The sequence below is a fragment of the Protopterus annectens genome, chromosome 2.part0, assembly GCF_019279795.1.
Source record: "Protopterus annectens isolate FY-2018-M chromosome 2.part0, PAN1.0, whole genome shotgun sequence".
Lineage (NCBI taxonomy): Eukaryota > Metazoa > Chordata > Ceratodontiformes > Protopteridae > Protopterus > Protopterus annectens.
Genome location: NC_056728.1, coordinates 1,124,650,734 through 1,124,677,743, shown reverse-complemented (window position 1 = coordinate 1,124,677,743; position 27,010 = coordinate 1,124,650,734). Strand labels below are relative to the sequence as shown.

At 44.7% G+C, this 27,010-nt stretch overlaps 1 protein-coding gene across 2 annotated transcripts in view; it reads left to right on the top strand.

The window, feature by feature from the left end:
* The window catches only part of TRMT10A (tRNA methyltransferase 10A), a 457,277-nt gene that overhangs the window by 129,325 nt on the left and 300,942 nt on the right, over nt 1-27,010 (top strand). For both annotated transcript variants that reach the window (XM_044061318.1, XM_044061319.1), the window contains exon 3: nt 1,419-1,581. In XM_044061318.1, coding sequence (XP_043917253.1) covers nt 1,419-1,581 — 163 coding nt within the window. The remainder of the gene's footprint in view (nt 1-1,418; nt 1,582-27,010) is intronic.

Genomic DNA, 27,010 nt, shown 5'->3' with positions numbered 1-27,010 from the left:
TTACATGTTTCTTGGAGCCTGTAGCTTGGTCAAAAACTGGAAATGGAGGAGAAATGCCTGAAGTATCATGGATTGAAGGAAATGCAACAGTAGCCTGGATAGGTTTATCCACTAGCTGAACATGCAAGGAGTGCCTGAAATGAACATTGAATTCTATGTGCAAATGTAATGGCATAGTAAGTACATTATTTTTCTTAAAATAATATAGAAATATTTCAGATATGGAGATTATGGAGTATTTAACAGTCTTAGAACACAGTGTTGCTCAGACACTGAGAAGGCAGGCAACAACTAAAGAAAAAGAGAAACTGGCAAGTAAGCGTTAACTGCTGCTCTGTATGTAAAGTTTACTTATTTTACATATCTGACCCAATCTCTCTGTTCAGCGTGTCACTACTCTCAGAAGCAATTTTGATGCACGTTTATCTGCTTTAATACATCTGTATAGTCAGTTCACCCTGAAATGCAGAATCCCAACTGGGAAAGGCGACCTACTCTCTCTTATTTTTACAGCCTTTTCTTTTATTTGCATACTGCTTTGACGAACTGCCATATTCTCCAAGTTATAGTAAACAAAACAGACTGTTTTATGCTACTAGTTCCCAATCTGAACACTACTGTATTGCAATTTAGAGAGCTAACTAGCTACCTTTCAAGGAAAGATCTGACTTGTCCTTAACTCTGTTTAAAAACGTTGTACCTACCATTTTTGCCCTGTTTTAACTGCACTCTGCCCTTTCTCCTTGCATGTATTTTATTCTCCCCTGCATTTCTCACTTCTGCACACCCTGTCTTCCCACCTTTCAGTTGTCAGTCCTCACCTCCACCCCAAGTAGTTCTGCTGGCCTTAATGCTGGTCTCTCCAGACCTTTGTTCTAGGTAATATTCAGCATTTAACTCTTTTTCACATCCTTCTGCCAGCACTACTTCCTTTTTGATGTATGAGAATGCTTTTGTAATATAATTTGCTACAGTGGCTACTTAGTAATTGTGCCTCATGCATATATCTTACGATCTTTTTGACCGTTATTGTGGACTTTTAATCATGTGGATGCTTCTCTAATACAGTATAGTTAGTGTCACCTAAATGCATATTTGAAATGTCACTGTCATTTCCTTCGTACTTGTGAAGATATTCTTTGACCTGTTTAAGTGTTGCGTATGTTATAGATATTCACTGGATAGGTAACTTATGTTATATGCATTTTCTCTACACAGTATTTTGCCCTTGCTTAGTTTGTGAATGTAAAATTCCATAATGAATCGGCTTACTCTCTGACTTTACATACAAATGCTTCTGAACATTTCAAATTGTGCAAGCTGCATGAGTCTTTTAATTAAAAAAAATGGTAATGCATACTGATTGATCAAAGAATATTTCTGTGTATGTGTAGTTTAATTGTATGCTTATTTTGCAGACAAAAACGAAAAGAAAAGCGCAAGAGGAAAAAATTAGAACGCCTCACTCAACCTGAGGATGATACAGCAGGAAGAGTGAGAAAACGGTTTTGCAGAGATGTAGTCCGTAGTCCAGTGCGTGTTGTTATAGACTGCAGCTTTGAGAGTTTAATGCCATTGCAGGTAAATAGCTTAAAGGGTACTGCCCCATGTAGTTGTATGTCTTTGATACTTGAACGGATCATTTATGCCTTTTGAATCATAATGTTGAACAAGATGATCTTTGTATTAAGATCTGCAGGAAATGTGGGCCTGTTTCTGTGCAATGTAAAGCTCTTTATCAAAAAATGCTGCACTTCTCATATTGTTATTGTAAAAGTGTTTTGGGAAAAAAAATGCAAGTAAATTGTTAGTCGCTCTACATTTGCTTCCTCAAAATTTCAGCTTACTGTAATTAAAAGAGCTGTAGACCAGGCATACTGTTAAAAGTAATTTCCTGGAATTTATTTTTCTTCTCATAAAGGAAAATCTTGGGGATCTGTGAGTGGGACATATAAGGAACAGCACAGGATGGACAAGAATAGGAAGGAGAGTGAGTGAGAGATTTGCAAGCTGCAAGAATAAGAAGCAGCTTTTGGTTTTGTAGGAGGACTAGAAAGCATACAAGCAAGGTATGAAAACTAGAAGTGTTAGTGAACAATTTACTTGGACATGAAAATATATGGTGGAGCTGTAGAGGAGCACGTGGCAACAGCAGGCCAGCAGATAGGATGGGGAGAGAAAAGACAGGAGGTGAATGGTAAAGGACGGGTGTACTTGGACAGAGGCTATTAGAGAAATATGGGCAGGTGGGGTGGCACAGTGTAAGGTGAGGAAAGAGAAAGTGGGAGATCTAGTAGTGAAAGCAAGGAGAATGATGAAAACCAGGGCAAAGGAACAGATGTAAAAATGTAGTCACAGGTGAGTAGGGGAGATAGAGGCAGTAGTGGCCAGGAAGCCAGTACCCCAAAGAGAGTATGAGAGAAGTGGGCAAGGAGGCACACTCAGCCAGACAGAAAATGGAAAGAGAGAGAATAGTGGAGAGATTCTGTAGGAAGGTCATGGGAGGGTTGGGAAAGTAATAGATACACTATAAGGAGATAGAGGCAGTAATAACATAAAATGGTAGGGACTGAGAGTGGTGAAAATGCAGGAAAGAAAAGTTATATATAGGAGGCGTAGAGGCATAGGGCAAGAAGTGAAGGAGATATGAGTTCGGTGTAGGCATAATGGTTAAGGTGTTTACCTTACAGTCACAGGCTGCAGGGTTTGATTCTCAAATGGGATAACTGACTAGGCTTAAAATGGCCCACAAGGGCAGTTAGCAAAGTGCAACATCTATGAACCTGTAAGAGCAGTCATAGGGACAGGGAATAGATTTTGTCATATATGAGATTAGACTCTCCTTTCTCAGTTGCTTAGAATTGTAAATTTCAATGAAGACAGTCTTTTGAGGCTTAGCCTCAGTAACATGGGAAAAGGTAGCCAATGTCATCCCCAGGCAGGAGGATAGGCTTCTGTTGTGGTGCATGTAGGCACTGATGATCTATCAGAGGAGACAGCTGTGGTGGCAGAGGGTCATGATGAGAGGGGGCCAGAGGTAACCTTCTTAGATGTGTTACTTGTACCAGCAGCTAGAATGCAAAGCAAAGAAAGGCTCAAGTTGTATGACCACCTGTAGTAGTGAATAAGAAACACATGCATGGCATAGTAAGAAGACATGGGAAATCCTGGCAAAGACACAATTTTGTGCAAGAGATCCAGATCACAACCTGGAAGAATAAGTTCTTAATGCTGAGCTCGGAAGAGTACTTCTCATGGTTTGTACATTAAAGTAAGGGTGACATAGGGTAAGTGTTTAGACACTAGACTGAAGCTAAAAATTGGTGGAGAATGTAGGGAAACTGTGTGTGTGTGTGTGTGTGTGTGTGTGTGTGTGTGTGTGTGTGTGTGTAGTTAGTGGGTTGGATAGCATTGCTCTGCACTACAAGGGGTCTTGTAGGATGATGGGGGGGACTGCTGGTAGTAATTTAGAGTGGAGGAAGGGTAGTTATTTTTCATGATCCAGTGACAAGATGGGGTGGGAAATAGAGGTGCCATGGTCCAGGTTGTTCAAGAATGACAGAAGAGAAGGGCATGTCATAGCAATCTACACAAAAGAAGGCATTAGATGTGAGGTCAGACGAGGAGGAGGATTGCCAAACCAAGAATGGAACATGGGGCCATACAGGGTCAGAAACTAGGTTAAATACCCTGGCAGTTGTAGAGGAAGGGAAATTGATGGTACTTTGATGCATTGTGTTGCTGTGGGGCAGGTACTACTAATGGGGGATCTGAATCTCCTAGGAGCAAATTGGGAATTCTAAACTCTAGTATAGAGAGGGGGTGGGACTTCATTGAGGTCTTGGACCATGAGGGGATTCAACTGTAATTGATACAGGGCTGTATCAGAAAGGATAGCTCTCTGAGCATGTGCCTAATTAATGCAGAGGATGCCATTGATGTTTAGGGTAAAGCACTGTTAGCAAACGCTGATCGTGTCAGTGTGGTTTAGAGTACTGGAGAATGGTGTGAAAATTACGACTGTAGGAATGCTGTGGTATTTTGGCATAGCAGATTTTGCTGTGCTGGAGGAAGAAGTTCAAGGATGAGATGAGTCTGGTGACAGACTCAGGGAGTAAACAAGCTGTAGGTTAGGGATGGGAGTATTCATAGTTATGGAAAAGGGTGTGAGAATGTGGCAAAAGAGAAGAGTAGGCTAGTAGGGCTACATAGAAATGTCAGACTAGCAATTTGGGTAAAAGTATGACCTTTAAAGGATATATTGGAGGGAGTGGGGAGGTTGAGGAGGCACAGTACAAGGAGGCTAGCAGAAAGACAACAAAAGTGGTGTGCATTGCGAGGTAAATGTTGAAAGTTAGTTAACAGAAGTGACCAAGAACAGAAACAGGATAAAGCTCCAGCTACAGCTCAGATGACCTGGGTTCGATTAGCAGCTTGGGCATCTGATGTACTGGCAGGAAGGGATGGGTGTGCCCATCCCAGGGATGAGGGTGGTCACCTAGATGCTTCCTACATAAGGTCCGTGATAGAGGCCAGGCATACAGTCGGACTGTGTGGTCTACAGAGGGGAGTAGCCCTCAGATGTACCAGGTGGCCGCAGGAGAGGGAAAGATTGAGGGTAGGGTATAACAAACACTTTGTGGCAACAGGATTACACATGGTCCTGTGATGCCCTTAGGATCCTTGTTTGTCCTGTTATGATTAGGATGAAGTAGGTAGACAGGATGTGGGCACTTAAATGCACTAATGGTAAAGGTTGTATGTGATGGGAGAAAGTGGAGAGGGATGGGCAAAGTGACACAGAAGGCTAGAAAATGCTGAGCAGTTGAATGAATGAATATTTTACCTCACTTTTCACTAAAGAAAGTAAGGGGGGGCTGCCATGATGGGAAGGAGGTAGGACGTAGTAGAGTGAACAGTGGACTAATGTCAGGAACAGAGAGAGAGAAAGAGAAGGAACTGGCTGGCCCTTAGGGGATGTTAAAGCACAAGGACCAGATGACCTGCCTCCCATAGTCCTCAAATGTCTGACCAGTGTGCTGGCAGACGCCACTGATCTAGATCATGGATCTTCACAGTAGATCACTGGGTACTTCAGAAGTACTAGAGGCCTGCAAGACAGCAAGTGTGGTACCCTTGTACAAAGAGGGGGGAGCAGGAAAAATCTGGGGAACAATGGGTAGGAAAATTCAGACAGAATCCTGAGGGAAAGGGTGGTAACAATTCCAGTTGACAACAATCTCTAATTCTGCAGATAAAATAGGGTCATGGTTAGAAGGACTCCTTAGTGTATCTGTCTGATGACCTATCTGATGGAATAGAAAACTGGATCAACCTCCTTGCTTATGACATTGAGATGGGTGCAGAGTGGAGGATGTAGAAATATCCTAGGGAAGGATATGAACAGTAGATATTTTCAAGACAAAAGGCATTAATTGTTTCAACGTCCATTCTACACAGATAACTTCAAAAGAATTGGCAACTTCCCCCTTTTTTCTCTGTTTAACAAAGTTAATCTCTTACAAAGAGATTCACTTGTGAATAGTTAACTTTTTGATGTACCTTTAGAGGTGTAAGTGTGGAAGCCCTTTTCTTACTTGGCAGGCTGTCAGCAACTTATTTATAGCTTTCTCAAGAATACTGTGAATTCTGTGCTTTTGAATGAGTTCTTTTATTCCACAATTTTCTTTCCTTTTCTCCAAGAGTACAGCATACCACTTAATTGTTTGTAACTGCCAGCATAAGGGTGAGAATTTTCCATGATGTTTTTCCTTGATTGCTGTTGTATTCATTACATATGGTAAGTATCCTGCCAAGTGTGCTGCACATGTAGCCGGCATTTCTAAGTTTGGGGACCTTACTTTCACATCACATGTCTAATCTGTGCCTCAAGACTAAAAATAAAAGTGGTACATAAGAGACATAGAGGGGTAGAAGTCCTCAAAACTTTCTTGATGCTTTTTCTGCCATCTGTCAGCCATATAGCCTGTGGTGCTTTACATTGCTTGTGGGCACATAAGTGTCCCCATTGGGGATCTTTTCTTTTACTTTCATTTTTTGAATAAATAGTAATTTTTCAGGTCAACAAGGAAGCGTAAATATGATTCTAGGAGGCAGATACATTGTAGATCATATTTATTCTGTTTGGGACCATTCACAGCTATAAGCAGTGCTTCATTTGCCACTCGTTTGCTCCTAAAACCTTAGGGGAGTCCCTTATCTTCCCTCAGAATTTACCCTGAAAACCTAGAGACTCATCAGCAACTGAGAAAAAAGTTTAAATCTGAAGTAGTTAACTTCATTTGGTCTGCAACCTGTGGGATACGGATCTGACCTCGGATCAGAGCCGGCAACATTACAAGGCTTAGATCCGAGCTCCTAGCTCCTCCCCTTACCCATAATCCCCTGCCAACCGATCTAGTTTGCCGCGCTTCTGGTCAGCAGCTAGGTTTTGAGCTCCTGCTTCGTAGGGTCTTTGTACAGTTTGTGAGAAATTTAAAACCTTTTTTCTATTACTTTTCAGTGTACGAGTGTGTTGTGGTTAGGTTTCCCTTTGGTTAAATCCTTGTAGTTAAATCTTTTAGTTAAATTTACCCTCCCTCCCCTTCGCTGGTATGTAGTTCTGTGTGTGGTGTGTTTGGGGCCTAACGAGTGTGTTTTCTTTAGAATGTTTGAGGCCCCAAAACCAATCTTTTCTAAGTGCACTGAGTGTGGCCATAAGCTTTCCCCGGCGGATGGCCACACTCGGTGCGTCCGGTGCCTTGGGGTTGAACACCTTTCCTCTGGATGCACTATCTGTGCGGCATTCAACCCCAGGGCACTGAAGGACCGGAGGTCTAAGCTGATCCTGGCGGGACTTTTGCCCCCGGATTCGGCTTCGGCCTCCGGTGCTTCTGTGGCGGCCACTCCTGCCTCTCTCCCTCCGGCCGGGACTTAAACTCCCGCTTCAGCGCCGGAGGAGAGGGAGGTCAGGAAAGAAAAACGGAGGGAGAAGCACCACAAGCGGCAGGCCGAGGCCTCCGCTTCGCCCCCCCCCCCCCCGACTAAGCGGGCTTCTCCCTCCACGGCTTCCAGGTCTCCTCCTTCTCGGCTCCGGTCTCCATGCTTCTCACCGGGACCCGAGGAGGAGGAGACCCGATCTCTGTCGAGGTCATTGAGGCGGCACTCCCGGCCAGCCTCGGTGGTCTCATCGAGATCAACGCGTAGCCTTTCTGAAGCTGATTTGAACCGGGTGATGCGAAGGTTCATCCAGGCCCAAATGCAGATGGGAGTGCTCCTGCCTCCCCCTCCCTCCGGGGGGGAGCTCAACACCCTTCTTTGCCCTGATATCTCCTTCTCCGACCCGCTTCCCGGGTTCGGAGTGCTCGGAGCTGGGCAGCGTTGGAGCCGGGGGTGGGTCGGCGCCGACAGTATCTGGTACTTCAGCTCCAACTCTTCCTTCGAGTTTACCGGATCCGTCCTTGTCGGATCTGAGCTCTCGGAGCCATGCTCTGAGCTTCGGATCCGAGGGGTTTAGAGTGCCTTCGGCTCTGTCCAGGTCGGAGCACACTGGCCCTTCGGATCCGATGGTCTCAGTGCCGGCTCCGATCCATCCATCGGATCCGAGTGAGGGTCGGCTCTCGGATCCTAGAGAGAGTGGCTCTCCCTCGGCTTTTGATGTGGTGGAGAGGGCTCTGTTGAGTGCATCCAGGCCCCCGCTCCCTGCTACGGTTCCATCCCGCACTCCCACTTGTTTGGGTAGGGCTTTTGTGGCCACAGGGACAGCCTGCTTTGATGTCTCAGGTCTTTCCCCTGGAACAAGACGTTGCTGGTGAGTCGTCCTCGGACAGTCCCCCCGAAGATGTTTCTCACAAGCGGAAGTGCAAGAGGAGGCATGTGGACTCCCCCGAGTCCTTGACAGAAGACACAGATTTGGATGAGGGGGAAGGCTCCCCAAGGTCCCCCCCCGAGGATGTCTCCTTCGGAGACATCATGGAAATGCTTAGGATAAGAGGGGGGTGGTCTGCCCCCAAGGCTTCCTCGGATGAATCCGTGTTCCTGGAGGCGTTCGAAGCAGGCCCATCTACCTCCACCCCTTAGTGGACCTTATCACCACTAGGGCGTGGAAGGAGCCGGACACTGTGGAGCCAGTCCCATAATGTCCTGACAGGATCCTAAGCCCCCCGGCAGAGAAATCCCATTGGAGCAAGGGTCCCCCCGTAGATGCCATGTTGGTGGCGGCAGCCACCAAGAGGGAGTTAGCCCAAGAGAGTCCCTCGGTCCATCCCCCGAGCAAGGAGTCTCGCTCGATGGACCGTCTCAGGAAGCGGGTCTTTAGTTCAGCAACCTTCTCTATAACGTCCCTGAACTACATGGCACATGTGATTCGACTGCAGCGAGACCTTATCAAAGAGTATCAAAGAGTATGCTGCATCGCCCCCGGAGTCCATTTTGGGAGAGGACAAACAGTTGTACTCCACTCGCATGGCCACTCTTAGGTCTATATCCAACACCTCTATGCGGCTTTTATAACATGCTACAGAAGGAGCCGCTAGAGCCAGCGGAGCAGGCCTAGTTATGAGGCGCCAGGCCTGGCTTCGACATTGTGATTTCGCGGCACCCTTCAAGGCGTCCTTTGCGAATGCCCCCTTCAATGGTTCTGCCCTATTTGGCAAGACAGTTCGCGAGACTTTGGTCCATAGCGAAAAGGACGGGAAGACATTGTCTGCCGTCGGAGTCCGCTTCTCTGCTCCCCAGAGGTCCTTCTCCAAGAACCAAAAGGGACAGAAGAAGATGTGGTTCCGAAAGTCGCAACAATCCCAGTCTGCTCCGGACTCCCAGTCCTTCCGCGGCAGAGGAGGACAGGGTGGATGCCGCCCTAGAGGCAGAGGGGGCCCGAGAAACTTTGGGTCCAGAGAAGCCTTCTCTGATCGGCCCACGCAGCAACCTGAGGGGTTGCCCGACTGCTCCACTCTGGAGGCAGTCGGGGAGCGCTTCTCAAGGCACCTGGCAGCTTGGGAGTCCATTACAACAGACCGCTGGGTGCTTCGTATCATATCCAGAGAATACAGAATTCCCTTTTCCTACATTCCCGACACCCCAGGACATCTCCCTGATGTTCCACCCAATCAGAGGGAGGCAGCAGCTGCGGAAATTCGGCTGCTTTTAGAAAAAGGAGCCATTCAGCATGTTCCCCCAGGCCAGTCCGGATCGGGTTACTACTCCAGGTTCTTTTTGGTACCAAAAAAGATGGGGGACCTAAGGCGCATCCTCTATCTTTCCCTACTAAGTCAGTCAGTAACCAAAGAAAAGTTCCGGATGGTCACTCTTCAATCTATTCTCCCCCTCTTGCGGGAGAGCGACTGGATGTGCTCCATAGACCTCAAGGACACGTACGACCACATATTGATGGACGAACGGTCCAGGAGGTTTCTCTGCTTCCGGCTTGGAGCCAGTCATTATCAATTCAGGGTCCTCCCCTTTGGGCTCACCTCAGCCCCCAGGGTGTTCACCAAGGTATTAGCAGTGATAGCGGCCCACCTGAGACTTCAGGGAATGCAGGTCTTCCCGTACCTGGACGACTGGCTCCTCACCACCCCGACAAGGCATCTACTATGCTTAGCCAGGGACTACTTTCTCAACTTTGCTCTGCAACTAGGGATCACTATAAACTCGGACAAGTCCTCTCTCCCCCCGACTCAGGTGATAGATTTTATCAGGGCCAGACTGGACACCAACAGGCAACTAGTCTTCTTAACTTCCAATCGGTTGCACACTTTGAGAGCACATGTGCGGGCCATCTTTCAATCTTCAAAACCTCCGGCGGGATTGGTTCTGAGGGCCCTGGGGTCCATGGCAGCCGCTATAAACCTTCTTCCCATGGCATGTCTGAACATGAGGATTTTATAGTGGACTCTCCAAGTCCAGTGGTCCCTTCATCAGTACCCCTTCAGTCACCCCATTTCTCTCAGCAGGGCCTGCAAGAGGGCTCTCGTTTGATGGCTTCAATCGCTGGACCTCCAGGCGGGACGCCCCTTTGCCATGGCCCCCCCCTCTCGCCACGGTGACCACGGATGCCTCTTGTCTTGGGTGGGGGGGGGCATTATTCGAGCAGAACAGTCCAAGGCACGTGGAACGATTCGGAGGCCTTATTGCACATAAATGTTCCAGAGATGAGGGCAGTGCTCTTCTGCCTGTAGGAACAATTGCAATCCAGACAGACAGTATGTCTGTGGTATGGTATATCAACAAACAAGGGGGAACCAGGTCTTACCCACTCTGTTGAGAAGCCATGAGAGTGTGGGAATGGGTGAAGCCATGAGAGTGTGGGAATGGACGATCTCCACCAACCGCTTTCTCATTGCGACGCACATTCCGGGATGGACCAACATCCTGGCGGACAGACTGAGTCACAGCATCCTTTCACCTTACGAGTGGTCCCTCAATCCTCGAGTAGTGAGTCGAATTTTTGCTGTTTGGGGGAAGCCCTGTTGCGATCTTTTCGCATCTCCCTCAAACACGAAATGCAAGAATTACTTTGCTCTCATTCCCCCTGCCGGGGAAGCCCCAAGGGACGCCTTGGTGCATGCTTGGCCACCTGGTCTTCTCTATGCCTACCCTCCTCTTCCCCTCATGCTGAAACTTCTTCAGAAAGCCAGTCGGTTGGGGAGCAGGATAATCCTCATTGCCCCATTCTGGCCTCGCCAAGCTTGGTTCCCTTACCTCTGGTCTCATCGAGTGAATCCGCCCTGGATTCTAGATCCCTTTCCGGATCTAATCTCCCACCCCAAGGGGCTCCCACTTCCCGACCTGGCCAGCCTCAAGCTTATGGCTTGGCTGCTCCAGTTCCACTTGTAGCTAGGACTCCCGGTATCTCTTCTCCAGTTAAAACTACCCTAGTAGCAGCGCATAAGGTCTATGGTAGTAAATGGAAGCGTTTCTCTATCTGGGCAGAACGCCATAATTTGGACCCTTTTACAGCCCCCTTGCCTGCAATGCTGGACTTTCTTTCAGGTCTTTTTAATGACAGAGCTAGCTGTTCTACGGTTAAGGTTCAGTTAGCAGCTATCTCTCATTACCACGTAGGTACTGAAATGGGCCCTTTGATTACTACAAAATTGTGCAAAACGTTCCTAAAGGGCACCTTTCTTCTTAGACCTCCAATAAAGGAAGCGGTACCCCCATGGGATTTGACCTTGGTATTACAAGCCCTGACAGCCCCTCCCTTCAAACCGACATCTTCAGTAGACCTCAAATATTTGTCTTGGAAAACAGCCTTTCTTGTGGCTATTACTTCAGCCAGGAGAGTATCTGAATTGCAAGATCTTTCTGTGAAACCCCCATACTTAGCCTTTCACAAGGATAGGGTTTACCTCAGGACCAATCCCTCCTTCCTCCCGAAGGTAGTTTCTGAATCTAATATTAACCAATCTATCAATTTGCCGGTCTTCTTTCCTAACTACCAGAACAAAGGGGAGTACAGATTACATTCTTTGGACGTGCACAGACAACTTAGATTTTACATTCAAAGGACATCTGATCATAGACAATCCGACCAGTTGTTCGTTTTCTTTGCCAAATTTAATCTAGGTAAACCGGTCTCGAAGGTTTCCTTATCGAGATGGATTTCACAGTGTATCATTACAGCGTATCAAAATTCCGGCAGGCCCGCACCTCATTGAGTTCGTGCCCATTCAACTAGGGCTATGGCTACATCTGCCGCCTTTAAATCCAGGGTTTCCTTGGATGATATCTGTTCAGCAGCCACTTGGGCCTCATCTCATACCTTCATCAATCATTATAAATTGGACATTACCTCCAGAGGGAGAACGTCTTTTGGCTCCGCAGTGCTCCGGAATATCCTTCCATGAAGGCTGCCCAAGGTTTAGGTAGCTGGGTACTCTGTCCCACAGGTTGCAGACCAAACAAAGTTAACTACTTCAGTTTAAGAAGTTATGTACTCACCATAACATTCCATCTGAGTAGGTAAACTTCATTTGTCTGCAACTGTTCCCCCCCCCCCTCTGTCCCCCTGATCTTCAGATGTGTTTCATGTCATATAGTGATGTACCATTCTGATAATGTAGTTAGTTATCCACTATAGTGCTTTGGGGCAAACTTGATCTGAGGTCAATCAGGGTTGACAGGGGATTATGGGTAAGGGGAGGAGCTATGAGCTCGGATCTAAGCTTTGTAAAGTTGCCAGCTTGGATCCGAGGTCGGATCCGTATCCCACAGGTTGCAGACAAATTAAGTTTACCTACTCAGATGGAACGTTATGGTGAGTACATAACAACTTAATTCCTGTTGTGTGTTTGGGCATCTAAGCACATCCAGCTTCACTGATCAGACATCTGGTTTGGCCGTGAAGAAGGGAACCATGGCTTATCATTTTTGAGGGGACTCAAGGACATCCCTCAAATTTTAGTCAGAGGGGTTTCCTGGTACTCATATTCAGGTGCTTTGGTTGGGGGGGTGATTTTTCCATGTTATGTCCATGCTAATGATCCCAGGAAAAATCAGAAGACTAAAAATACTTTGCCTTCTCCTCTTTCAGTTCCTAGCCGTCCACTGAAAGAGTAGTATTACTTTTCTTAGGGGCTTTTTAATGTAATCATGTCACTAAAGCACCAGCTCTTCTCTTCTACTCCCCCTGTCCCCGCAGTAAGAGAGAGGAATTCCTGTTCTGAACAGGAAGATTAAGAATCTGTTATAAATTATCTTGCTTATTCCTCCCAGATCCATTCTCTCATTGGTTTCAAGTTTGAGGATGAGAATGCTCTCCAGATTCTCCCTTAGATGAGAGTCTGGAAAATGAAGCAGTATTTTCAGTGGAAGGATAAGTAGGTGTTGGATGTGCAGAAGAGTTATTGTTGTTGTTTGTCTTTTCGGCTTTTCCGAGTTAGGGGTCGCCACAACGGAACTCCGGTCCGGTAATGATTGGCAATAGATTTTTTTTATAGTGTCGAGTTGCCAGCCTGACGCCCAACTTTCAACAAAGGCATGCCCATTCACGCATGTCTTTCGAATGCCACTCGACCGCAGGGAGGACGTGCAGACTCCACACAGAAGGCACTCCAGCTGAGAATCGAACAGGAGAACCTCTTGCTGTGAGGCAACAACGCTTCCACTGCACCACTAGCCCGTTTTATATGGGAGTTCCTAAGCCTTCTACAGACTTGACAAGATACCTTTGATAAGCTTTTTTAAACTGAGAAGCCCAATCTCATGCACTTAAAAAAATGATGTAGTCTAAGGCTCCAAACTGCCTTAAATACCTGTACAAAACTCTTTTAGGCCCAGTAATGATTTTTATATATACTCTTGACGAGTCCACCAACCTGCTTCCATCTTGTAATGCTTTACCGAATGACAAATACAGCAGAGCTGCAGATAGGTATGGAAAGAAAGTGTAAGCTTCTGCTACACTTTCTTTCTGTGCAATAAACTATCATTCCCATACACACTGTGCAGGAGAGAGGTAAAATTTTGCTGGGTTTTAAGAAGATTTTTCTTTTTCTTGTCCCAAAGTTCGATAGAAATTATCCTTCCATGGCTGACCCCCTTTTTAAAAGCAACAGAAACCTCAATGAAAAGGTTGCCAAAAAAGTTCCAGGAGAAAAAGCTAAATTTCATAGAACTTAAGGATACCTTTCCAGAAAAATCATCTGGTTTGTGACTATCTGCCTCCCCCTCTGCTTATCCCCTCTTTCTCTATCAGGGGGAACTTTCATTCTTTTCCTCTATGGAGACTTGTAACTTAAGACCAATGGATTCACAGTATTCTAGAGAAAGGTTACCCCTTCAGGATTCTACAAGTGCTTCCAAATTACGAACACCTGGTTGTACCCATTCTAAAGCACTTGTTCCTTCAGAACTATACAATTAGTTTCAATCAAGTAACTGAAAAAAGGGTTTTATTCAAGATTCTTTTTAGCTCTGAGGAAGACAGGCACTTGGAGACCCACTCTGTTTATCAGTACTCAGCACCTTCTTAAGGGTTCCAAAAATCAAGGTGCTTTACCTGCAAACTCTTCTTCCACTGGTCCTTCCTCACACCTTCATGGTCACCCTTGACCTGAAAGATGTATATCTTCATATCCCCATCTATCCATATAACAAATTACTTAAGATTTTGTTCCTTGCAATTTCATTCTCATTTCACTGTTTTGTCCTTTGGTCTTTCTACAGCTCCAAGGCATTCATCAAATGCCTAGCCTCGGTTACAATAAACTTGAAAAAGTCTGTCCTCCTTCCATTTCAGGATCTGGTATTTCTATGCTTCCATGCGAACACAGTTTCCATCATGGTATTTTTTCCTCAGGGCAATATGGACTTTCTAATTGCGTACTTCCAGTGTCTCCTTCCCTTAAAATTGATCTTAGCAAAGGAGATATTGAGAGCATTGGGTTATGTGGTTTCAGTCACACAAGTGATACCTTTTGCCAGACTTCACTTGAAGACGATTCAGTGGTATCTCAAGTCTTTGTCACAGCACTACCACCCCCTGAACTTTCCAGTTCCACTCTTCCATTCATTAAGAAGGAGTTTCTTTAGTGGATTGGTCAGACATTACTCAGTATAGGAGTGCTTTTTCCTGATCTCCTTGCCAGTAATTTTCCGTATATGCTTCAGATCTGGCATAGGAGCGTGTTTGAGCATAAAAGCCCAGACATTTGGTCAGGGCAGACAAAAAAAACACAATTGTCAAAGAACTGAAAGCCCAGATCCTAACCCTTCAATTTTTGTATCACCTTTGGTCTTCAGGAACCCTCCTAATTCTCACAGGCAGCACCACTGTAATGTGGTACATCAGCAGGCATGGAGGGGCAAAGTCTAGATTTGCCATGACTGCCTAGGAGATATTCATTCAACATAACCTCTATCTCCAAGCAAGTTACATTCCCTCTGAGATGAATACAGTTGAGAACTTCTTGAGGAGATCCAAGGCAGACCTTTGCAAATGGATGTTGAACAGGAAGGTCTTCCTGATGATTGTCCATCAGTGGGGTATTCCCCACATAGCTCTTTTTGCCCCCACTCTGAACAAGCAGCTCAGACTGACCTGCTGCAAAGTTCTATGCCCAGCAGCTTGGAAATTGGACGTCATGCCAGTCTCATGACAGGGGAAATGCCTCTGTACATTTCCTGTTATCCCAAAAGTCCTGCTGAGAATCAAGGAGGACACCCCAAAGGTGATATCGGTGATCCTCTTTTTGGCTGTACAACAATAGATGCTCTTCATTAAATCAGTGTTGCAGTAAACTAAGCTGTATGGGTTATATCCTGTCAAGGATATGATGACCAGCCAGCTTCCAACCTTAAGGGCACCTTCCCATAATCTAACTACTGTACAGCTCAAGGAGAGCAGTATAAAGTCAGTGGCTAGGATGCCAAACCCTTAAGAACTTTATTGTTGTTAAAGTGAGCTCTTCTTCCCTCTGGGCTTCATCAAGGCTGGACAGGTAAGTACTCCACTAGGGAAAACCTTCCACTTTATCAGTTTTTGAGAAAAAAAAGTTGTTCCTTTCTGTCAAACATTAGTGCTAGGGATGAGAATTCAGTGGTTGTCACTAAAAACGTTAATTTTTTTATGCAGGATTCCCAGTAGTGAAATTCCTTTAAAATTCCTGCTTTTCTCTGTATATTGAGGAAAAAGTTTTCTGTTAGGAACACTATCTTAGAGATAGAACTAGAGGTTTTGGGGGTTGTCTTTAAAACTTTTACATCAAAACCACAAATTTCCAGTCAGATTGTATGACTGCCTTTTCAAGATTCCTCAAACTGCTTGTCAGGCACTTTTTTTGGTAGAACAAGGACCATGCTCTGGGCTTCCTTGGTCCTACCATTTACTATCTGCAAGGAAAAGAAAGTTGTGTGGATGCCATCGGTCTTCAAGACAGTTTCATCTTTGATTCAGCCACCAATCAGTGACTCTGTATTGTTCATTTATGGTACTTCAGACAACTCATTAATTCTTCTCAAACTTTTGTTTGCTGCTGCTTGATATGTTAAGGACTGGGAGACAGGCATGTAATTTGTGGCTGTTTGTCTGTACCCTTTGGGCAAGGGAGAGCTATACTTGGAGGAGAGAGTGTATACTGCTGTACTGCAAAGCTTCTCTAAATAGTTGGATCCATGAGGAAGGGACCTATCCTCTGGTCAGTCTTTTTATGATGGTCTTCCAGAAAAAGAAAATAGAAAGCTAGCCATTTTTTTTTCTCCTGTTTCACATATGATTGACAGGAAATATTGTCTGGGGTTGCTAAGGGCTTATTTCAAGACTTGCAATGTTTAAATTCTGATTCTTCCCAGAATTTTAAGAGAGATTTTCTTGTCTCTTGGATTCTGATTCTCAGCCCGATGGATAGGAATTAGATTTAGATTGTTTTTCTTAGGTCCCTTATGCTATAAAAGATGGAATCTGATTCTGAAGAAAGCTTTTCTTCAGATTACACCCCAAATAGCTCTCTTGTTCTGATACTATAGCAAGGATGAACAATTGTTAAAGTGGGAGCAAAATGAAATTCCAGAATCCCAGCAAAGGTAATGTGACTTATTACAGCTGGATTTTCCTCACCTTGTAGCTGTTGCTTCTGTCCTGCCATTATAAGAGGTTGTTTTTTTTGCAGCCAGCAGTTTGCCTGACATTCAGCCCACTGCTCCCAAAAAGTATGACAAGTCATATAAGGTTCTTCAGACCCGGAAATTTCTCTTTTTAAAACCCCTACAGTAATTTCCTTGACAGAATAATCTGCCAAAAATCTTTTGGCAACTAACCCTGTTCCTTCTGACAAAGATTGGAAAGCGTTTGATAGACCTTTGAAAAAATGTAATATTCAGCATATCAATCACTGTTGCAGTAGCCTATGTCATTTGGGTCCTATCCCTTCGTGACTGGCCAGCTTTCAAAGCTTTTGGGAGCCTTACACAGGGTCTACCTGTCTGGAGCTTGAAGGGAGCTCCATAAATTGACAAGATTACAAATCTCTTCAGAGCTCTTTTGCTGCCCAAGAGGTCTCCTTTGGCAGGCCCGATGGAAATGTCGATCAGCTAGAGATCCTTCAAGGCTGGGCAGATGAGTCCCCAGTTGGGAAAAACTTTCCACTGAAAATATTTTTTGGAGGAAAACGTCTGTGTCTAAAGTATCGTTTTTACCTAGGAAGCTTAACATTTTAGGACTCTTATTACAGTTCTAAGGGACTTGTATAAATGTTTGTGAACTTTCTGCGTGAAATTTTGTTTTTTGACTAAAATTTCATCAGGATTTGTGGTTTTGGGACAGGATACTGTGCTTGTGTGAGATTCTGTGGTATGCTTAACTCAAAACCACCTATTCCCTTTTGTATCTTTTGCTAATTAATGCAAGCTCTGCTATCCAAGTTTGAGGTCTTTCTCAGCTTATCAGTGAAGCATCCACTGATCTTCATAGTTTTACTTTTCCCTGACCGCAAAAGCAACTAACTTGTCTGGGAGTCTTTAGTGTCAGTCTGGCTCCTGTGTTGCCTTAACTAGCTTGCTCCTCTGACCACTCATTTTTACACCCAGTCCCCATGGTGTAGTATATGCAGTCGCAAAAGACTGGAGGATAGCCATGTTCTCTGCGGCTGTAGGGATGTCCTTAGTGGGCAAGGGAGAGCCACTCTTGTTGGTCTCAAGGAAGGGGCAGGTGAAGGTTCTTCATTTACCAGGGATAGACAGTCTGTATCGGGGACTAGCATTCTTTCTATGAGTCACCCATTTTCCAAAGAGTTTGCCATAAAAGGGGAGAACATAGTGAGAAAATCTTCCAGTCTCCTGTCCCTATTTCTGTGGACAGAGAACTTTTACTGGGATTTACTAGGAGCTGATTTCTGTTCTTTCCTTGCCTTTTTGCCTTTCATGCAAGAAATGGGTCCATTTCTTTATGACTCGGATTTAAAGTCAGAAGAGCAGGCATTGCAGTGGGATTGCTTGATTCTGGGAAATCTATGCCTTTAGGTTTCCCTTCTGAAGATTTATCTTCAAACTTCTATTTGGACTGAAAGTGGGAACAGAGTGAAATTCTTATGGCACTGCAATTGTGTTATGCCTTGTTATAGTTGGATATGCCTGATGCCTGCTTTAAAGGATGTTCTTTCTCACTGTGTCTAGCTGACTTGATAGACTTGCTTAGAGGCAGGAGATCAATTTGTTTTCTAAGCTTGAAGCAGACCCAGCAGTGGTCTCTCTATCTAAAACTGCTCCTGCAGAACAGATTACTGCTGCTTACCCCATTCCCTCTGGCAAGGATGGGAAAGCATTGGATACACTGGGGGAAGAAAATGTATTCTAGTACTTTAGCATGCAGAATTTTAAAATGTGTAGCTATAAAGCTGAAGTGTACCTTTATTTTTGTGAGAACAGGCCGAAGTTAATGATTAACCATTCTTCTTCTGAGGTAAAAATGAATACTTCAGTGGCTCTGTAACATCTGCTTCTCAGTTATGGGAAAGGTTTGAAGTAGCTTGAGGCACTGGGGCACTAGTCAGTGGCCAGATTGGATCAGAGGAGTGGCTCAGCAACCAGCTGTATTATTGAATGGACTTGAATGCAGATATTTTTTCAGGATTCTTGTACACAGACCTGAAGGAGTCTAGAAGGACAAAAGCGATTTTTGTTAACAATAGGTTGCTGTGCTTCTACATTAACTGATTCCAGCATCAGAATTCTCATGGCAGAATGTGTTTACCTGGTCTCTCTGAGTTAGGAAGCACTGTAGGAAGCTCAAAGTGTGGTTATTTATTGGCTAGAGACCATAGGAGTCAATTTTCAAGCATTTTTTTTCTCTGTGCAGAGCTTTCCAATGGGCCTTGGCGATTAGCAGTGCCCTGTATAGCAGCAAATGCCTAGACAGTAAAATTTAAATAAAAAGTTAGGATTCGATCCAAAACCTGTTAAACAGTGTGGCATTGTGCAAGAATAAGCTTAGATCAGTTAGCTTGTGTGTTGAATAGCACTATCATATACTAACATTATTTAACATCCTGCCCTTAACCCCAGAATCTACCCTAGGACACCCTTGTTTAAAGCTCAATCCCTAAACCTAAACAGCCAACTCTATTATAGGACCAGGCAGTATGGATTTACAATTTCCAAATGTCTCTATGGCCAGCCTGGTAGATTTGGGCATCCTTAAGCAATGTAGCAATTGTTTCATGTTCTCAAACAACCAGTTAATCATTAATAAAAGAATAACATGGTATGCAAGAGATGTAAGTGCACAACTTCCTTGGAGACAAAAATCTCTCATACAAACACGGTTGTCAAGAATACTCACACTGCATCCCTCATACAATACTGTACACCAAATACAGATTTTCTTGTGCTGATGGGCTTAAGAAACCTTCGGAAATCATGGAAGTCCTCCAAAGCCATCTATTAGCAGCACTGATGTTCATCGTGTTACACTGCTGCAGTCATCACACTTGGGTTATCCTGCCGTCAGACGGTCCCGCAGTCGGCCAGAGTTCCAAAGTCTTGGTCCGGCGTCGGTTGCTGTCGCTTCTTCCCTGACGTCTGTCCGCCAGGGGTATATAAGAGGCATCCAACGCCATTTTCTTCAGTCTTTCTTGCTGCGAGGTGCCCGAAGCAGAAGCAGTTCGCAAGTGCCTGAGATTTTCAAATCGAATTTCAGACCGAAGTCTTCAATAAAGCTAAGTACCCCGTTGGGGAACCTTTTCTTGCCTCAGTCCGATGTCAGACAAATTTAATTGCATTTCTTGTGGGAAGCAAATACCTCATAAGGACTTTCATTCTTATTGTATTCCTTGCCTAGGCCCAGACCACGACGTCACAGGTTGTCATTTTTGTGCTAGGTTTAATAAACGAATGATTAAACGTCGGTTTGATTTCGCCTGACATTACTTTGGTAGGAAATTTAATTATACCATGCCGTTGGAGCAACCGATGACCGGAATGCATAAAAAACGCAAGGATAAGGACAGGCAGCCGAGACCCAAACCAGATTCCGAGGCCTCTGCTGGGCCAGTCGCCGGTTCTCCGGTTTTCAGTGAGGCGCCTACGCAGCCCCTGACGACCGCTGATTTAGAACCCCAGATGGCTTCTGATTCTCAAGAGGAGATTACTAGGCCTCCACAGCCCTCATCTTTAGCCCCTTCCGACTCCAGGGCTGAAGGAGATTCCGGTGCAGTTGAAACGCCTTCAGTTGCAGAAGGTGTCTTCAGACCTGACTACACTCACCATTAAATCCTATGCAAAGCTGAAAACTCCTTTAAAAGCAAAAAAGACTGTACAGCAGTCTCCAGTACAAGGCTCCATGCCTAAGAAACAGATGCTTAAGATGGCTGAAGATTTAATTACCCTAATCAGGGGTTCCCATCCCCCTCCTGATAAAAGGCCAAGACAGGAGGAGGATTACGCTTCCTCTGACCAGGTTTCAATTTCCTCAGATTCTTCTGAGGAACAGGAATACTCTTTTTCCCCCCTTATGAAAACTCTGATGCTGAAGAGTCTATTCCCTCAGCATCTCTCCCAGAAGACTACTCTTTTGGGGAAACTTTACATACCATGAGGGAACATTTCCACTGGGAAGGCCAGGATTACTCTGATTCTAAGAAAAGGCTCAGAGAGTTCCTTTTACTACCCCAGCACAGACCACTTGCTATCCCACCAGTGTTAGACATTGTGGATGATGTTTATTCAGAATCTAGCCTTAACCCAGACTCTCTTCCTCCTGCACCAGCCAAACCAGACAGATACTATAGAGTCCCTGACTCACACAAATTCCTATATAAAAGCCCTGTTGCTGACCCAGAAACCATTTCCCAGGGTCCCAAAGGGGTTAAGGCCTCTAGTGCCAAAAATCCTGTACCCTCAAAGGGATTCCAGAGCACTAGACAGATGGGGAAAGAAAGTATATACCTCAGCTACTCTAGCTATGAGGGCCTTAAATTGTCAGTTTCACATGCTGAAATATCAACAATATTTGATGTCTCAATTAAAATAAAAAATGATCACTCATTCAGAGCAGCCTGATTTCAAGGAAATGCAAGATTTGTTGCATGCAGCTGAACAAGTGGGAAAACATACATTGCAATGTGGATTTGATTAATTGGAGGCTTCCTGCAGAGCAGCAGTGACAGGGTGTGTCATACATAGGCATGCTTGGTTAAAAGAACAAACTCTACCTGATCATGTTAAAGCAAAGTTATTGGATGCACCTTTACAGCAGGATGTTTTATTTCGTGTAAAAGCAGAAGAGGATTTAAAGAAAATGGAGGATAAGGCAAAATCTATGCAGACGGTCAAGGATTTTTTTACAGATTCAACCCCCTCATTTCAGCAGAAATTGGCCAACAAAAAACTGGTCCTTTCCAGCTTCTGACAGACCACAGAGGGGCAAATACAGACATCCAAGGGGCAGAGGTCAGTCACAAGGCCCTTACAAGCCTCGACAATGGGGTACCACAACCCAAAAAGGAGGAGAAGACAAGTCTCAAGCTATCAGAAGACAAACACAATGACTTACCCCTCAGACTGCCAAGCAAATCCCTCTTGGTAGCTCCCTTGGGAGGAAAATTATCACTTTTTGCAGGCAACTGGCACATCATCACAAAAGACAAATGGGTCCTAAATATTGTCTCACAAGGATACAGATTCCACTTTCACACTTTACCAAGGATAAAAGGAATGCCAAACCTGCCACCAAAACAATAGGCAGAGGCTCAAAAACAAATTACAGCTCTCATGGACATGAGAGCCCTTCAACAGGTACCTACACAGGAGCAAGGACAAGGATTTTACTCGAGACTCTTTCCAGTCACCAGAAAGGACAAAGCCTGGAGACCCATTCTGGACTTCTCAATTCTAAACACTTATCTGCAAGTACCCAAATTCAAGATGCTAACACTACAGCAACTTCTTCCCATGCTGGGCAAGAAGGCTTGGCTAGTAATGTTGGATCTCAAGGAGGCATACCTGCATGTCCCTATCAGACAAAATTGCAGAAGATACCTCCTATGTATTGCAGGTTCAACCCATTATCAATTCTCTGCACTGCCCTTTGGCTTATCTACTGCGCCCAGGGTCTTCACAAAATGCCTGGCACCAGTAATTGCATACTGCAGACAAAGAGGAATTCAAATATATCCATACCTGGGCGACTGCCTTATTCAAGCAGAAAGCAAGGACATTCTTTTAAAGCATCTGGCATTTGTCCAACACCTATTAAGTTGCCTAGGGTACACAGTAAATGCAAAGAAATCAAAACTAGTGCCCTCACAAGACATAATATTCCTGGGTGCCAACTTAAATACAATGGCCCAGATGGCTTATCTCACGCCAGACAAGCAAGAACAACTGACTCAATACTTCAAAATGATGGCAACAAAGACCCAACTCCCTGCAAGAAAAATTCTGCAGGCCTTGGGATTCATGGCATCTTGCATACTACTAATACCATTTGCAAAACTGCATATGAGGAAATTACAATGGTGCCTGAAAAGCGTATGAACTCAACACAGCCACAGCTTGGAAACAATAATACCACTCATTCCCTGCCTTCAACAGGAGTTTCTATGGTGGGCTCAGGCATTTCACCTCAACAGGGGTCAGCCTTTTATCTTACTCACAGCCAGGCTAACTATAACAACAGATGCATTGGATTATGCCTGGGGAGCACACATGGCAGGACAGTGCATTCAGGGCAAATGGTCTACAGATCAAAGGCATCTGCATATCAATTCAAAAGAGATGCTAGCTGTACAAAATTCCCTAACAGCTTTCAAGGACCTCCTACATCCAGGACAACTCCTAATAAAGGCAGACAACACCACAGTAATGTGGTGCATAAACAAGCAAGGAGGCACACACTCCTACCCCCTATGCAGACAAGCAATGACCTTGTGGAACACAGCACTGACCTACCAAGTTCAACTACAAGCACAATTCCTGCCAGGAAAGAAAAACACATTGGCAGACGATCTAAGCAGAAACATCATGGATCCTCACGAGTGGAAACTAGATCCACAAGTATTCGCAATGATAACTCAAAAATGGGGCTGCCCAGACATCTGTTTGCCAACCCCCAAAACTACCAACTTCAGAAATTTTGCACAAGGACATACCACCCACGAGCTTGGAAAGTGGACGCCCTCTCATTCAGTTGGAAAACATTAACAGTGTATGCCTTTCCTGCACTGCCTTTTCTAGCAAAGGTGCTGCTGAAACCCAGATTAGAGAGGCCACAAATGATACTCATTGCTCCAGACTGGCCACGCCAACACTGGTATCCAATACTAAGGAACATGGCTCAAGGCCCACCATGGATTTTGCCTCAAATTCCTCACCTGCTCACTCAGCAAAACAATCAGATTCTACACAGCCAGCTCAAGATTTTAAATCTGGCTGCATGGCAAATTACCTAAGCAACCAGTCAACACTTCTCTCTAAAGCTGTTGTGGATGTCATTCTGGAGGCCAGGAGGCCCAGCACCAGGAAAACCTATTCAGACAAATGGAAAAGATTTTGCGCCTGGAAAAGGCCAAAATCACCTTTTTCCAAATATTCCTCAGATTCTACAATATTTAACTGAGATGTTGCACAGAGGACTTTCTTTTTCATCTATTAAGATCCACGCCTCAGTGGTTTCAGCTCACTACAGCACAGATCCTCCTATATTTTCACATCCACTACTAAGACAGTACCTCAGGTGGGGCTAAGAACATAAGATCGCCCCGGAGAGCACCAACACCAACTTGGGATCTCAACTTTGTTCTGGAAAAGCTTACACTGCCGCCCTTTGAACCAGATTTTACAGCTGATTTACAGTTTCTATTGTGGAAAACTGCCCTGCTGCTAGCAATAACTTCAGCACGAAGAGTCTCAGAGCTACAGGCCCTAATGGCAGTGGAGCCTTTCATCATTTTTCATCAAGACAGAGTCGATCTACGAACTAACCCTTCCTTTATGCCAAAGGTGGTATCCAGTGTGCCCTAAAACAAACCATTCATTTGCCCACCTTTTTCCCAAACTCCCCAGAGCAAAGGAGAAAGGCTCCTACATTCTTTGGACATTCACAGGCAATTACATTACTACTTGGATAAAACTAAGGCTTTCCGAAAGTCTGACCAGCTCTTTGTATCCTATGCTGCAGGATCACAAGGAAAAGCTATCTCAAAACAGACCATTTCAAAATGGATAGGACATTGTATCTGTTTCTGCTACACACATCATGGGAAACCTGTACCTGCTAGCATTAGGTCCCATTCCACCAGGGCTACAGCTACATCAACAGCCTTTCTCAGAGGGTTACTAACCAAGGATATTTTGGAGGCTGCAACTTGGAGTTCAGTGCACACCTTCACCAAGCACTATCACTTACCTCTATGCTCTAAAACCAGAGCTGACTTTGCCACTGCAGTTCTGCAGGGCCTACTAGCTTCGCCAAACCCTGTTTAGTTCCACCATCATCCTTAGCTTTGGGATTCAACCCAAGTGTGATGACTGCAGCGGTGTAACACGATGAATATAGTACAGTTTTGTACCTACCATAAATGTAGATGTTCGAGTGTTCACACTGCTGCAGTCCAGGTTACCCTCCCTCCATCCCCTCTGACCTAGCTGAACTTTTCTATACCTTTCTATCTTGTGCAACCTTTGTGGTGTATTTGCTTGTAACTGAAGGTATTCCTTTTATTTCCTTTACATGTTTAATTAGCAATATGTATTGCCTACCTACTTGGGGGCACCTGACGTCTGGGGCAAGAAAAACTGAAGAAAATGGCATTGGATGCCTCTTATATACCCCTGGCGCACTGACGTCAGGGAAGAAGTGATAGCAGCCGACGCCGGACCAAGACTTTGGAACTCTGGCTGACTGTGGGACCGCCTGACGGCAGGATAACCCAAGTGTGATGACTGCAGCAGTGTGAACACTCGAACATCTACATTTATGGTAGGTACAAAACTGTACTTTCTTCAGCGATCACTAAAGCACACACCAAAAGCAATACTAAACTTCTCAAGCAAGCGTACACTTAACAGTCCTTGAAGTGCAAAGCCCGTAATGCAAGCATACATTTTACCTAGTACTCTTGTCATTGGAGAGTCCATTATGTCACACAGAGATGCCCTACTCACCATTTTGGACAAAGAAAAAAATGATGGTTAGTTGCCTATTCCGAATAGGAACTGCAATATCATGTACACACTCAAGTTACTACACCCCAGGTACCAATATGATTTTGTCATAGTCCATGTGGGTGTAAATAATTTGAGCTATACCTCACTGGACTGTATGCAAAGAGACGTAATGGATGTATCTGAATGTGTGTCATCCCACACTGCCATACTCATTAGTGAGGTTGGATCACAAAGCTGACTTATTTGAAGTAAAAAATCAACTCAGGAAATTCTGCTAAACCAGTAACGGTTAGGAACTATTCAAAGCTGCATCCTGTTAAGTGACAGTTTGTCAGAATTCAAGACTTCCCCCAACCGTGTGACCACAGCTCCCTGTACAGAATTATTCACAGAGTCACTATGCAAACTTGTGAATGCCTGCATTGGAGGTGCCGTACCTACCAGAAATCAACCTAAAGCAAACCATAAAAACAAACACCAGTTGTGGAATCCTAACTTAAGTAAGGTATATAATAAAAGAAGAAAATTAATGGCTAAAATCAGGAAAAGCAACACCCTTAAAGACAAGTGCTGTATTGTATAACTAAACAAGAAACTAAGAGGTCTAATCAAGTCCAGCAAGGCCAGCTATGTGGTCAGGATAGCCTCACAGGCTAAGGATAATCAGAAGGCCTTCTTCAGCTACATCTGGAGCTTTAGAGGTAACACACAACAGTCTGTTGAACCGGTGGTGAATGGTACCATCTACACAAATCAGGGTGACATGGCAAATCTACTGGCTGAAAAATTCAGCTAAAACTTCAGCCCCTATTCCCTCTCCCCCCCAGTTTTTCTCAGTGAAATCCCCTCCAACATACTTCCCCCAGTTGTCAGCAGGGACCAAGTGCTGTCAGCACTTAAGCCAAGAACACCCTGTCCATGGTTTCTGGCAAGATCTCTGGTTGCCTCCTGAACAGTCTAAAACATGACTTATCAGGACCACTTGAGGCAGTCTTCAACTACAGCCTTGAAACTGGCTACATTCCAAGTGAATGGAGGACCGCAGGAGTCATTCCACTCCACAAGGGTAGATCATTAACCGACTCAAGGAACTACAGACCCATCAATCTTACAAGCCTAATATGCAAAGATATGGAACAAATTATCACGGAAATGAAAAACAAGGATATTGGCAACCTACAGACACTGGACTCATCCCAGTTTCCCTTTAAGTGAAGGTCATGTGTACTTAACCTAGTAGATGTCTGAAAGGGTTACCAAGGCAATGGATGAGGGTAAAACAGTGCATACAGCATATCTTGATATGGATAGGGCATGTGATACGATACCCCACTCAGGTATTGTTGACAAACTCTCTCAGATAGGTGTAAACCCTTGCATAAGGCTCACAGACAGGACCCAAGAAGTCATGATCAGTGAGACCATCTCGGCCAAGAGACTGGTCACCAGTGGAGTACACCAGGTCTCCAGGCTGGGCCAGCTCTTGTTTGGCATCTACTTTTTGGAAGTCAAGGCTAACATTAAAGTCCTCTGGCTCAGCAATTTTGTAGATGACTGTACATTTGGAGCTATTATAGATGCCCTCAAGACGCAAAAATCTTGTACGTGTGTTTAACACAGACAAATGACTAGTGCCAAAACATGGCCTAAAGCTCAGTGTCAAAAATTGCATTATAATACCTTTTGGGAAACTAAGTGCAAGTTAATTACTCTATAGGTAAAATGCTCCTAAGAGTCAATCCAAAAGTAAGGGATCCGGGAGTATATGTAGACAGCAATCTGGCCTTTGTCCAACATGTAGCTAGGATAATAAGAAACTCATTCTATGTCGCCCAACTTCATAAGTATTGTTTTCACATCAAGGTTCAAGGAAGTTATAGTATCACTCTACTTGGTCCTTATTAGACCT